The sequence below is a fragment of the Crocodylus porosus genome, unplaced genomic scaffold, assembly GCF_001723895.1.
Source record: "Crocodylus porosus isolate Cpor-Errol unplaced genomic scaffold, CroPor_comp1, whole genome shotgun sequence".
Taxonomy (NCBI): Eukaryota; Metazoa; Chordata; order Crocodylia; family Crocodylidae; genus Crocodylus; species Crocodylus porosus.
The window spans coordinates 452,828-467,185 of record NW_017728939.1 but is presented as its reverse complement, the minus strand read 5'-3'; the positions used below and the strand labels follow the sequence as shown (position 1 = coordinate 467,185).

Here is a 14,358-nt window from a genome sequence, read left to right as displayed (position 1 = left end):
AGGCTGTCTGGCTCCAGGCAGTGGTATCTTTTTTGGAATAACCTGTGGCTGGACTGGGGGGGAAGTCAGTGCTCACTGTAACGCTCTTCTTGGCTAGCCGTCGCTTTTAGACAGCAGGCAAAATTATACCAGCAGCTCTCACAGCTCAACTTAATCTCCACGCCTTGCATGCACAACCGCTAGATCTGAAACCCAGCAAAGGCTGCTTCCCCCCCCACACCTGGCTTCAGGTAAGTGATTGCACCCTGGGCTGGGACAGAAGGCAGTTGTGGCCGGCTGAGATCGAAACCAGCTTCTGGTGCGTGATCTTTGTTCAGATCTCTGCCTCTTGTTGGTCTCCCAGCTCTTGGTTCCCCCCCAGTACACACACACTCCTCCCTGCTGCCTGCTGAAAGGAGCCTTGGAAAAAAAAATTGAGAAAGTTGTTGTGGTCTCGAGTTTCAGGCGGTTGGTGTGGAGCGGAATGAGGATGAGGAATGCCATTTAGCGCCATCTGCCCTCTGCTAATCCCCAGACAAATGCAGCCCTCCCATCTGGGCCGCCAGGCCCGGAGCCCAGCGCACCAGCCACTTTATCTAAATGGCTTTGGCCAAAGATAAGGTCATTAATTACAGGGGGATTAGGGAACAGTGCCGGCCTGGTCGGCTTGTATCTTTTTATCAATTAAAGGCCTCTCCACCCTGGCCCGACCCTGCACGAGCACCGCGTAGTCTTGGCGCTGCGCGGCTGCTGATTGATGCCTTCTTGCTGCTGCCGTTTCCCAGCCTGGCGCATTTGGCACTGGAAAAAGCAATGGAGGAAGGGCCAGGATGGGGATTTGGTCTTGGTGACCCATTCAATTCTGATGTGCCCCTGACTCACGGCTGGCCTTTACCCACCATGGCGACTTCCTGGCCTGGAGTCCTCTCCTGCCTGGAAGGGTTGCTCTGAGCTCTTGTGGTCCAGCTGGGCCAGTCCCAGCCTTCACCTGGGCCGGAGCGCGGTGCGGTGCTCGTGACCCCGTCCTTCCCCTTAGCCAAGCAGCTCAGCCCTTTCCTGCCCCATCAGCACAGGGCCTGGCACTGCCAGTATAGCAGGCAGCTAACTGGGTCCCAGCAGCTCTCCCCGATTCTCGGGGGGCCACTCTCAGTCCGCCCCAGGGCCTGTACCCCAATCTTGGGGGAGAGGAGCAGAGAGGCTAGGTAGATCTGCACCTCCCTCTACCTCCGTCCTCCTCGCTGAAGAGGACCACCTCTGCCGCCACCGGCTAGCCAGAGCCAGCCTTCCTTGCCTCGTGTTTCAGCAGGGGGGGCTCCCGTCAAGGGCTGTGCCACGGTAGCTTAGCTGGCACCACGTTGTCCTGTCCCACCTGACTGGCGCCCGGTGGCAGGAGCCAGCTGCACGCTATGAGAAGAGCTGCAGGGTGGCAGCGAGCCCTCCCTGGGAAGAGGAGAAGTTTCTTTGGGAAGATGTTGTCCAATGTCTTCTGGACGTGCCCAGCCCATCGCAGCCCTGCCTTGAGGGACGCAGCACCAGTGCGGTCATCTCTGCTGCCCTAGGACATGTCCTCGGAGTCGGGGCCTGGCAGAGGATGCCACCCCTCATCGCACCCGGGTGGCCTGTGGTAAGGCCCTGCTGGAGCTATGCCCTGCTCTTGGGGAGGACGGCTTGTGACAACAGGTGTGTGCCAGAGAGGCGGGTAGGGTTACCCCAGCCCTGGCAGCACACGGCCAGCATGGAGGCAGCCCAGAACAATGGCAGGGAAGAGCAGCTGGCAGTGGCCAGGCTACCAGATGTCACTTGCCCCATATAACATGCACCTAGATAAGGCAAGAGCTGCTTAGAAAGGCCTCATGCTGGTCAAGGAAGAAGCGCTTCCTCCTTGGGGCTGCAGGGCAGGGAGGTGGGACACTGCAGTCAGGGCAGGCTCTGCTTTCTATGCCACTGCCTTGCTGTACAGCCTTGGGCAAGTCACTTGTCCTCCATGGCCCCAGCTGCCAGATGGGATGAGACCAGGAGGGAGCGGGGTGCTGCTGACATGCCTGTGGCGGTTGAGGCCAAGAGGGGTGATGAAAAGCCTCCAGGTCTCCCCAGTGTGACCCAGGCCGAAAGATGCTGGCCTGTGTCTTTGCCAAGTGCATGGAGAACTTCCGGCACGTGCTGGGAGCGCGATTGTGGGCAGATACCAGCGTGTAACAGTGCAGTGTCCCCTTTTCCGCAGGGGATCCAGCTGCCCTAGCTCAGGCCCATCTCATGCCCCAGGTCTTTCCCCAACTTACTCCTGTGAGGCCTGCTGAGCATGCCTGCCGGAGGCCCCTCCAGAGGTGAGCCGTGTGACACGTGGGCTCTGGGGACTGCAGGTGCTGGCCTTGGCAGCTTCCCCAGCACACCGCCACCGCCGACTGCAGAGGGGGAGAGCCTGGGAAAGTGTCCCCTTTTGCTCGAACCCCTGGGCAGGGGCTGGAAGGGGCTGTCTCTATTGCGCCATCCTTTCCTGATGTGTTCGTGCATGGGAGCAAGGGGATTAGCAGCCAGGAGATAATTCCTCCTCCCTGCTGCAAGCCTTGATCTCTGGGAAATGCCTTTCATTAGCCTGGGTCAGAGGGCAGCAGGGATATTCCTGGCAGGCAGGAGGACCGAGCTCTTGTCTTCCGAGGTTATTGTCCAGGCTGCTCTGGGCATGGGAGGAGATGGAGCCGTTCGGCGGTTGCACGTGGGGGAGGTAGGAGAAGCATCTGGGCTCAGTGCTAATCTCCCTGGCACCCCGGTGCAGGCCACGGGCACTGTAAAACGTGGATCAAGCTCATGATGCAAGTGCTGGACCCCTCCCCAGCCACCCACCTCTCCAGCAATGGGCACTTCCATATGCAGAGGGCTGCAGGGGCTGTTTGGGGGGTGGCATCATACCAGGGTGACCATCCACACGGACCTATGGCAGCTGCAAGGTGCAAACCGGACACACCGGGGGATTAGCAGCCCCGAGCTGGATCCCGCATGCTCTTGGGTTCCCAGACTGGATTGCAGGGCAGGAAGGGACTGGACAGAGCAAACAGCTGGAGAAGCTGCTTGCCCGCCTGCTCTGCACAGTGCCCCTTCCCCACCCCAATCCCTGGACAGGAGGGTAGCTCTGGCCTGGGGTCCAACTTGCCGGTAGCTCTTGCTCGTCCACCCCTTGCCTCTGGCTGGTAGAGTGTGTGTGTGTGTGTGTAACGCACACCCAGAGAACCTGTTAACCCTTATGCCAAGCTGTTGTGGGGGGAACTGATGGGAGGACAGCCAGGCTCTCTGCTCGGGCCCTGGTGCCGCCTTCTTGCTAAGCTGGTGAAGGAATCAATGACCAGCCCTGAAACGACTGGCAGGCTCCATGGATTTCTTCTGCAGAAGCTCCCTTGGGGCTGGGGTCCCAGCTGGAGGGCGTTGCAGTCCAGCTTCGCTGCCAAGTCAGTGGCTAGATGTCTGCAGGTCGTGGAGTTGGGGCATCTCTTGCTGAGCTGAGCGTCCATGGAGGTGAGGATGCTGCCTGGGGCAATGGCCAGGGGGAGATGAGGTTTGGCATGGGATGCAGGGCATATCTCTGGGGGTGAGTGCTCGTGGTACGAGGGGCTTTCAGGCCCCACAAAGCTCTTGCTTGCATGGGTGTCCCAGACCCCACTCCCCCTTTCCTACCCGCCAGTGCCTTGAAGGCTGGAAACATCCCTGCCCCAGGGCCAAGGTGCTGTCGGGCACCACGCCACCCTCCGCACCTCTGGCAATCCTCGCGCCAGGGGGCCGTCACGTCTCCCCCCACTGGCCTCTTGGCTGTCCTGGCTCTCAGGAGCGCTTGTGAAAGTGCCTTCTCCCCTCCCTTGCCGATCGACTTCTGCTCCAAGCCTCAGCTCCTCCACTGCAAGCGGTGGGGCTGTCCTTTGCAGGGGAGATGTTCTCTGAAACCGTGTTGCAAGAGCTTAAAAATAAACAGGACTGTTGGCTGCAGTGAGTTGTGCAACGGCCGTGTGTACCCAGAGCTTTGTGATAAGGAGTAGAGTGGCGCCCGAGCCCCCAAGCCTGGTGGTGTAAGCAGGGTCTGAAAGCTAGGGCTTGCTTTAGGGCTGTCTCTGCTGAATGCACATGCAGTGGCGGGGCTCTGCAGCAGGCTGTGGCTACCCCCAGGACACGCCTGGCTTCAGCCTGGGGAGGCTCCAGCTCCTGAAGGGGTCTCGGCAGCCCGCAGAAGGTGCAAAGGCGTCTAGCCTTGCCTTCTCGGGCTGCTGCGTGGTGGCACAAGGCTGCTTTTGCTCAGGGGAGCCTGGCCAGCAGGGAAGGGGCCCTGACTCCATGCTGGTGTGGCTAGGAGCTGGGCAGAGCCGGGTTTAACCCAGGAGGCTCCCCTGGCCGGAGGACCGCCAGGGCAGTGCCAGGCCAGGTTGGGGTGTTCACCGAGGGCCTGCGTGCAGGCTGGGGGCAGCACGAGGACCCCCGGGTCAGGGACCAAGGCGAGTGGGGCGAGTCCTGGTGGGTCCTGGTTGCTGCTGGGTTGTGCTGCAGCCTGCAGAGCTCAGCCTGCTTGGCCAGGGGCCGCGTTAAGCCAAGATGTCAGCACAGGACGCGGGGCACTGCCGTGGGGGGCCCAGGCCAGGTCTGTGGTCACCCCCGCGGCTGCCTGCAGAGCGCAGGGTAAGGCCTGGCTTTGTAGACGTGCCGCAGCAGCTGCCTGCCCTGTTGCCTGTGGCTTGGCATCCAGTGGCCCCCAGGCCTCGGGGAGGCTCCAGCCGTGCCAGGAGATGCGGCTTCTCGTGCCTGCCTGTTTCCCCGCGCCCCTCCTGGCCCTGGCCCAGCTGGCTGAGCCCGGGGCTGGGATTGCTCTGCCTTGCACCGATGGTAGCAGGGCCAGGCTTCGACTGGGCTGACGCCGGCCCCGCCACGCGCGGGCGGGACGAGGGGGGTTACAGCCCGCCCGTGGCTTGCCGGGGACCAGCAGGCCGGCTCCGCTGGGGCACGGAGCCCGCAAACAAAAGCGAGACGAGACGTGGGCGTTAAAGGGCCTGCGCGTGCTTCCTCCAGCCCGGGATGCCGTTGCCCATCCCATGTCCTGTGGCCTCCTGCCTCATGCTGCCCCGGCGTCCTCTGGTCCTGCCCGGAGACCTGGGGGGACTGCGAGGAGTCACGTGGGTGCAGCTCAGGAGTGGGCAGGGCTCACGGAGGATGGAAAGCGGCATGGAGGGGGTCGGGGGCACGAGGGACACGGCTCTGTCCTGGCACAGGCTCTGCCTGGGCTGTTCCCCGCATCGCCCAGTCCGTCCGCGGTGGAGCAGCCGCAGGAGCTTTCCTTGGCAGGAGGGGAGCTGAGGTCCATGGCCCATGCAGCGCCTTCGTGGCTGGACCAAGCGCCTGCGAGCTGGCGTCGGAGGCCGGAGCCGGGCAGCACGGGTCTTGGGCCAGCACGGCAGGAGGCACGGGGTCTCCGAGGCAGCTCTTGGTCCAGAGGAGCTGGGCAAAGCGGGGAGCAGAGAGGCTGTCTGGGCTCCGGCTGAATCCCAGCTCCGGCCTTTCCCGCAGGGGTCGGTCCTGCCATTCTTCCCTCTGTTGGCTGCTCCCCTTGACGAGGCTCCTATTTCACAGCCCTGCAGGTTGTGTTTCACTCACTCCGGCGATGTTATCTTTGTGTTTGCTTTGATCCTAAAAGAAGAATCCAGCCCTAGGGCCCCGGCTTGCTGGTAGAGCTTCTAGTTTATTTTTAACTGGAGAAAAATACGTGTTGTTTGTATGGGATGAGGCACCTCCCCAGCTGCACCCCGCTTTTCAAAATCCTAGATCCACTCATGCCCACGGGAGCTCTCCGAGTTGCACTCGGGCTCCGTGCTGGGAGCAGCACTTCCTCCCCAGGGCAGCGTTTGCCAGCGGCTCGTGGTGCCCGCTGTGCCCTGCATGTGAGAGATGCTTGCTTTACTAAGGGAGGTGCCCTGTGGGCATCTGATCCCTGGGCACACAGGATCCCTTACCCCTGCAGCCTCAGCAGCCGCCCCGGGGTTTACACGTGCAGGTGGGTGACTGCCCTGGATCCACAGGCCTCATCAGCTCAGTCTGGTTTCCTGCAAGGGCCCCGTGGCTGAGACGTGGGCTTGGTGCATCTCGTTCCGTCCCACGATGCTTGGGATTTACCCAGCTGCCTGCGATTCCAGCCCTGGGGGGTGGATGTGCCCGAATGCACTGGCGCAGCGAGGCCTCTTCAGGTACAAACACCACCGTGGGGTGCAGTGCTGTACAGCTGTGGGGAAGCCGGGTGTTGTGTGGCTCCAAGGCCTGCGGCGGTTCCCTGGCATCCTGTGTGAGAGCATCTACATGGTTAGGGAAGTGGCATGCTAGACATCATGTGCCCCATTTTGCTAGGATGGGCGGGTGCAGTCTCTGCAGGTTTTCCAGCCTTTTGTTGCATGGAGGAGGGAAATGGCATCATGCCCATTTTGCAGCTGAGTAAACCGAGGCACATAGAGCCAAAATTGCCTGGGGTCACCAAGGGAGGTGATGGCCTAGCTAGGAAGAGACCCAGGTCTCTTGAGTCCCAGACCATGAGGTCACACAGCAGCAAAGGACCCCACAGGGGTTGAGGGCAGAGGGTCTTGCAGCCCCGTCCGGGTAAAGCAGGAATGGCGTTTGCTCTCTCTGGGCACTAGATAAGCGAGTGGCTTAGTGTCCCCAAAGCCATCGCAGCACAATATTTCCCCTGCTGCCGTGATAAGCACCGGGCCAGTCTCTGTGAGCCAAGCTCCCGTGGGGTGGGTGCAGCCCGCGTTCCTCCAGGCTGGCTGGGTTGCTGGATGTCCCTTGCAGGGCAGGGCCTGGCTCCTGGCACCAGCCGGCTGGCTTTGGCGGCAAAGCGCGCGGAGCCCGGAGACGCTCCCTGGTATCTGGCCCGCGGCCCAGTGAGCAGCAGGTCAGGAACGGCGGGTAACAAAGCGCCAGTTCTCCCTCCTGCCGGCCGGCTGCTTCCCGCTCCGGGCCTGCGGCTGCTGGGGTGCTGGAGGCGTCCCGCAGAGGAAAGTGTCCCAGCCGGTCTCGCCCGCGGGGTCGGTGCCAGCCCCTTCCCCACCGCCGTCCCCCTCTCCCAAAGCCCAGGTGGGAGCTTTCTCCTCCCGTCGAGCCAGGGTGCAGCTCGCCTCAAGCCGTGGTGCGGAGATGAGCTCTGCCCCCACCCCAGGCTGCTTTGGCCTGGCCACGCTGGCTGCTGGGGGGGCCTTGGCCGGTTTGCTCCGGGGCTGGGGGTTCCCGGGTCGTTCGCCGCGACGCTAAGAGCAGCCCCGCTGGCTATGGCAGGGCGAGAGGGAGTTGCCCGCTCTGTCTGCAGAGGGATGGCTTGCTTAGCCCCGTGACCCGGGTGCCGTGTGAGAAGCGCAGCAAGGAGCAGGTGGGCGCAGGCTGGGAGGAGAAAGGAGGCAGAGCGGTGCTGGCCCAGGGGTTGCCCGTGGGTTGCTTGGCCACTGAGTTGCTCTGGGAGCTGGGGGCATGGCGGGATGTCAAGAGGGCTCCCTTTGTGCCTGAGGGTCTCACGGGGCTGCACCCTGCTTTAGCGGGTGGGGAAACTGAGGCACTGGGGCAGCAAAGTGACGATCCCCAGCCCCCGTCCCGTGCTCGAGCCTTGCACTAAAGAGAAGCTCCCTGGTGCCCGGGCAGGAGGGTGAGCGTGCGAGCGGGGGCCGAGGGGAAGCTGTGCGTAGTCTCCGGGGGGGCAAGCAGCGAGCAGGAAGCAGCAGCCCTGGCACCAGCTCGAGGTGCTGGGCTCAGCCGGCTGGCGGGGGTGGAGTAGCGTGAGCCCGGGCGGGAAAGCCTCTGAGGTTTCGCGGCAAAAAACAATGGCGGGAGGAAGGTCCTTGCACAGCCAGGAGCCGCCCAGAACTTGGCCCCTCGCCCTGGGCAGGGAGCTGTGCCAGGGTCCCGGGGGGAGCTGGCAGCAGCGTATCGGGCCACGTGCATGTGCAAGGCTGTAGGTCAGACCACGCGCGTCCGTCATGCCGCACGCATGTGTGTGTGTGTGGGGGGGGCGTCAGCCCACGTGTGTGTCTGTATCAGATTGTGCGTGTGTAGGTGTGTGTGGGGTATCAGGCCGTGTGTCGGCCCCTGCGTAGTGTCAGACCATGTGCTTGTGGCACCAGGCTCTGACACCTCACCCACACAAGCGCGTGGCGGGAGCAGCACCCTTTTGCTACCCGCTTGGGTAGCACGAGCCACCACCGCAGGGTCCAGGGCTCCCACGAGCCCCAGGCACCCGCCCTGCGAGCCAGCCCCTTCGCAGGTTGCCTGGCTCATCTGCCGGGACGCCCTCATCGTTCACGCCTTGCACTTCGCCGCCCAGGGGGGAGAAAACTTAGCCGCAGGAGAGGAGACCCCGGGTGTGCTGCTCCCCCGGGCCTCTCCCTTGCTGCCCCGCTCTGCCGCCAAGTCTCCGGCCAGCTCCCGCCCGCCTGCGACCCCAAATCATCCCACTGGTGTTCCCTGCCTGGCCGGGGGCAACTGTCTCTGGCACAGCCCGCGCCAGGTGCTGCACCCGCACGGCGCACGGGCAGACCCCAGCCGAGTCCAGGGCCCCTCCCAGGGTGCCGTACATGACCAGGTCACCTCTTCCGCATACTGGGCTTGCTGGACCATGGTTGACCCGTCTTACGGCACTTCTCATATTGTTCTTGCAGGAGATCATGGGATGCCTGGAGAGCACCCTTTGGGCTCAGCTTCCCGGGTCCGGATTTAAGGCCTTGCCCAACGTTGTGCCAGCTGGGTGGGCCAGCTCCCTGGTCCCCGGGGTGTCTGCAGCGGAGACCCATTCCCTCCCTCTGCTTGATAACACCCTGCTGGGAAAAGTTGCTGCCCACAGCAGGAAGCCGTGGCCCCAGTGTCTCCAGTGCTGCCGAGATAGACCCCCAGGCTCTGGGGCGGTGGGTTTCAGCCCACGCAAGGGCTGCAGTGCAATTAGCAGCATTTCCAATTAGTGTCCTGGAGCCCCCTGCCGGCTGGGAGAGGCTCCGTGTCTCACTGCAACCTCACTGTGAGTCAGCAGGGCGCCTGCCCCGGGAGGGCGCGGGTCCCAGCCTGCTTCCAGCCGCCTGGGAGGGTAGTGGGGGGACCCCGGGCTCAGGATGAGCTGCAGTGGCCAAGGGAGGATGGGAGCACCTGAGGATGAGGAGGGGGTCTCTGCAGCCGCGCTGCAGGCCGGACGCGCCTGCGGCTCCGGAGCCGGGCGCGCAGAGGCCGAGCCAGAGAGGCCGCCCAGGCCAGCCCGTAAACAGATTAAATGTTATTTTATTTCACACAAAAATGTACAAAAGAACAGGTGGGTGGGGGGTGTAATCATTGTCTATTAAAAATCTAAAAGGGGCGACGGAGCCGTTTCCACCGGCGTTGGCTCGGGGGGGCCGGCAAGAGGGACGCGTGGCCTCATCCTCATCGCCCTCGTCTTCCTGACGAGCGATTCAGACACAGTGTGTACCCTCCTGGGTCGGGGCTGCCAGCCTGCTCCCCTGCCTTCCCCGTGGCATGCCTGGGGGGCCAGACCACCCCCTGTTCCTGGGATACCCCCTTCCTTTGCCCGGATCTCTAGAGATGGCCATGCCTGATGCTCTTGGGCTGTTGATCCAGGGCCACCCCCTCCCGGCACCCCAGCCCGGTCCCAGCAGGTTGAGAACTGGCCGTCTCGGGTCAGCTCTGGCACGGGGGGAAGAAACAACCCAGCAGCAAGGACCGTGGCAATGCAGATTGCCCCACCGCTGCAGTCAGATGTGGCTGGCAGGGCCTTGGGACTTTATTATTATTATTATTATTATTTTTTGCTTCTGTTGTTTGGGTTGTGGGGGGTCCTTCCCCACCTTTTTTTTTTTCCCCTTTCTTTACAAAATGAGGAGGATGATCATGGGTATTTATAGCAACATGGCGACATTAATGTGTTCTGCTGATGCTTGGAAGGTAGCAGCGCTCCGGGCCTGTGCTGAACAGCTCCTGCCCCCGCCCCCCGCCCCCCGGCCCACCGGGCGCTCACTGCAGCAGGGCCCGGATTTGCTTGGAGGTGGTGTCATCATTGAGGTGCCGGGTTGTGTACCTGGAAAAGGAGCAGAGGGGCAGCAAGGGGCTTTGGGGCACAGCAGGGGCTGCCTTGGCCTCCTCGAGCTGTTAAGCCTCCCCCCACGTCGGTGGATGTGGTGGAGAAGCAGCCAGACAATAGGGCAGTCAGAGCACGGCCCCTGGCGTGCGTCCTCGGGGGCTCCGCTACTGACTCGCCGAGTGGCCTTGGGTGAGTTCCTGAAGGCCTCGTTTTCGGAGCTGCTGGGCCTGCGCCTTTGCAGCGGAGCAGGCACTCAATGGCTCTGAAGACAGGGCCGCTTGCCTCCCCGTGACACCCTTTTACTGGCCCTGTGGTATGGAGAGGGGCAAAAGCATCTTGAAAGAGTGTCAAGGGGAGGCTTTTGTATCGCAGGAAGCGCATGTGATGGCCGAAGGAACTGGTCCACACTAACTAAGACTGCTCTGGGCGTCTATCCTGTACTCCATTTCAAGCCAGGGATCATTTCCGCTGACCGAACTTTGATTCCCTTTTGCAGGAAGCTCCTGCACTTTGAAGTCTCCTGATGCATGCGGGGAGGTCGAGGCACAAGCAGGAAACCCAGGTAAGCAACAGGCTGGGAATTCACCGGGGTCGAGGAGAAGCAAGGCTGGAAGGTTGCTCCGGAGGCCACGTCTAGTCCAAACCCCTGCCTGAGGCAGGGTCATCCCTGTTCAAACCATCCTACACAAATCTGCCAGCCAGCCCCTTCACAAAATGGCAGTCAGCCCTGACACAGCTCAAGACATCACACCTGCACCTGCCACAGGTCGAGCAGGACAGCCCGGCAGAGTCCTGCTTCTGTGAAACGTTGGCAATGGACACGCAAGAGACCCTGGGAGGCAGGTGCTACCAATCTGAGCAGGGAGTAAAATGCCTTCCTGACTCCAGGTACGGCAACTGGTCTGACCCTGAGCAGAGGGGCAAGACCCTCTAGCCGGGGACCTCTGGGTTTAGGTGCAATAGGAGCATTGGCACGGCCCAGTCAAAATCCCCAGCCTCGGCTGCAGCCAACACCCAGTGCCACTGAGGAAGGCGTAAAAGCACCCTGATGCGTGCAACAGAACGGGGTAGGGGGCAGCCAGCGCAGCCCAGAAGCATGGGAAATACCCCGAGCAGAACAAGGGCACGGCTATGCCTAGGTCACCCCCAACCAACCTCTTCTCGAACACCGCCAGCGATGGAGAGTCACCACTTTCCCTAGGCATCCCTTCCACAGCCTCCCTGGTCTAACAGCGAAGGCATTTTTCCATCAGGATGGAGACTCCTTTAGGAGAAGACCGTTATCTCGCGAGGTGGGATTTAGTCTAACTGGGGACTTGCACCTAACAAAGAGGCTGCTAATTTCCGGAAAGCTGTTGTGTGATAGAGTCCAGCCACACACCTGACCTGCAGATATTTCCAGAGCCAGTTGCCAGACATACCTAAACCCTAGTCCACCAGACTGCTCGGACATGGAGAGGCTAAGTGACTTGCCCAGGACCTCACAGGGAGTCAGTGGCAGAGCAGGGAGCCTGACTTCCCAGCCCAGTGTCTTCGCCGCAAAGCCGGCCTATAGCTACACCTCTTACACCTGTTACACCTGTTGGGCTTAGCCAGCGGGTGCTGGGAGGGGCTGCCGGGGCGGCTGTCTGGTGACCTGTCTGCGCCAACCTGGACAGTTTCCACTTTGTGCTCAGCTCACGAGGCCTGGACAGGCCCCGATGGCTGAGCTGCCTGTAGGGCACAGGCAGGCTGCGATGTGGGGAAGGCGTACCATGCTTGAATGCTCTCATCTGACCCCATCTCGCCGCCAAGTTGATGGCGGGCTCAGGTCTGGGGCGTCCAGCACCATGCCCTAGTCCTGAAAGCGGCTGGAACAGAGCAGGCAGGTCGCAGCCCAGGGGATGCATCTCAGCCTAACCCCTGAGGCCTCCAAGCTCTCTTCAGGGCAGGGGGTTCAGCAGAGGGAGGTCTCAGCCCCCTCTCTCCCTTGCACTGAGATGAGCCGGGCAGAATATTTCCATCCGTCCGCCTGTTCAGGGGGAATAGTTGCACTGATCTGCCAGGGTGCGTGCGTGCACAGGTGTTGTGCCTGTGTCATGCATCAGTTGTGGGGTTTTTCAAGCTGACCAGGTGCCTAGCTCTCTGAGAAATGCCCCAGCTGGCTGTGGACCTCTCAGCCCACGTATGAGTGCGGGAGCTGGCATCCTTGGACCCAGCGTGGGACTTCCACCTTCTCACCGCTCCAACCAACGGCAATATTTGAATGCGTTTCCCTTGGAAAGAGGCCCGAGACCAAGCAGCAAGCTGCACAGAGACCCTGAAGAGCCATCAGCTGGCCCCTGCTCCTTGCTCGCTACCTGAGCCGGCTGTGAGGGGAGGAGGACTCTCCAGGCAGCGAAGCAGCTTTGCAGAACAGGTAAGAAAACCTTTGTGGAAAGGCTTGTGTGACCCAAAGCCCCGGGGTCACCCCCCCCCCAACCGCACCGTGTTCCCAGTGCAGAGCGTGTCCTGCCATCGCCGAGTTTCTCTGCAGCACTGGACTTACCTCAGTGCGTTGAGGAGCCCCTCTGTGCTGTTGGACGGCTGCTCTTTCAAGACTTTGATGCATCCTTTCATCTAGCACATTGGGAGAGAGCGTCAGGCTCGGCTGGGTTCAAAGAGAGAGAGCGGGGCGGGGGCAGGGAAGGACCCCCCCCCCCGGGGAAGGCACGACCGCTCTCCCTCCTTTCTTTGCTTTCAACCTTTCTTCCTTCCCTTCTCCTGGCTCTGAGCTCTCGTCTTCTCTGTCCCTCTGTATTTAAACCGGGCCACAATGTTCCCAGGATGGCCCTGCGGCCCCTCCGGTGGGACCGCTGGCACGGACCAGGCCCCTTGGACGGGAACCGTCCCTTCCAGCTGCTCTGAGACCAGCCAGGGCACCAGGGAAGCAGCACCCGGGGTGGGAGATGTCTCGTTGGAGGCCTCCCCCAGCGCCGGCTCCTGCTCCATCCCATCCGTTCGCCCTCCTCCACACGCTACGCATCTCCAGCCCTGCCTGCGGACGACATCTCGGGGTGGGAGTCCTTCCTTGCCGGCACTTGGGTCTGGACTGACCGAGCAGGTTTCCAGACACTGCCAGCGGGCACGGGGGCAGTGAGGGGGTTGCCTCTCCCTGAGGGCTGCCTCGCGGGCGTTTCTGTACGTAGGATGCTAGCTCTGGTAGGCCTGATGGTATCGAGGCAGAACCATCACCAGGGAAGCCAGGGAAAGTCTCCATCCTGGAGGAGCCATGCATCGGACTCTCCAGGGTGCGACTCCGTGCATGGCTCACCCCAATCACGGTCGTGGTGCCTGGCACAGTGGGATCTGTTCACCCCCCCGGGCTAGGATTAGCCCGGCCTGGATGGATCTCTATGGAGATCAAGTGTCTTGTGTCTGCGTGGGCTCAGATCCAGGGGGCAGCTAGCAAGACCACTCAGCACCAAAGCTGTGTCCCGGGGGCCGCCCGTTTGCAGCTTCCCGCTAGGCAGCTTCAACCCCTCCTGTTCCTTTCTGCGCCCGCCCAGCGTCCCGTGCCCTGAGACTCACATCGATTTTGGAGGTCTTTGCGAACGCCCCCACCGGGTGGACGTGATCGTAGAGGATGATGACTCCAACCATCACTCTCATGCAGAAGAGCAGGGTCTCGGTGTTGGTGAACCGGCTCCTGTATTCCCTGAAGCCGACAGAGGGGACATCACAGTGAGGGGCGTTTGTGCAAGGTCAGACCGGCAGCGTCCTTGCTGCTTCTGGTGAGGGGCAATCCCCATGGGGTCGCGGGCGGGGGGACGCTTAGGCTTGGCAACAGCCCTTCCCTTGGGGCGACTGCAGGGGCTGCTGGTTCAGAACGACCCAGGGAGCTGGGCTTGGGATTTGTCTCCTTCCTGCTGAGCTTCTTGTCTTTATGGACGTGGGAACAGAGGGCCAGACTGAGCCTCCCAGGCTGGTGGGTCTGGCCAAAGAGCCCGAAAAGTCCTCCGTGCCAGCCCCCGACACAACAGCTCCAAAGCACCAGTGAGAAACCAGCCCTAGAGCACAGCGCGGGCAAAGATCACAAAGCAAGGCCCCACTGATGCCCTGCCGCTGCGGTGGCGGGGAAGTCACGGGGTTCCTACGGAGGGTGCTAGGAAGAGGACCGTGCCCCGTGTTCAAGACATGCAAATCCCTCTCTCCCCTTCCCAGTCCTGGCCCATCTGCAGGGGTTACTACAGTACTCGGGTGTGGATGCTCCATGGCTTCATCCTAGCCCTGCTACAGGCAGGGAGAGTCTGGTGACGGTGTGCGGGCCATGGGGGTCCGTTCCCAACAGCCCCCTC

At 62.1% G+C, this 14,358-nt stretch overlaps 1 protein-coding gene across 5 annotated transcripts in view; it reads right to left on the bottom strand.

Annotated features, from left to right (window-relative positions):
* Positions 1 to 9,779: 9,779 nt before the first annotated feature.
* The window catches only part of LOC109318365 (protein FAM49A-like), a 31,477-nt gene continuing 26,898 nt past the window's right edge, over positions 9,780 to 14,358 (bottom strand). For all 5 annotated transcript variants that reach the window (XM_019547579.1, XM_019547576.1, XM_019547580.1 and 2 more), the window contains 3 exons: positions 13,592 to 13,718; positions 12,570 to 12,640; positions 9,780 to 10,039 (listed from right to left, as the gene is read on the bottom strand). In XM_019547579.1, coding sequence (XP_019403124.1) covers positions 9,976 to 10,039; positions 12,570 to 12,640; positions 13,592 to 13,718 — 262 coding nt within the window. In that variant the 3' untranslated portion in view covers positions 9,780 to 9,975. The remainder of the gene's footprint in view (positions 10,040 to 12,569; positions 12,641 to 13,591; positions 13,719 to 14,358) is intronic.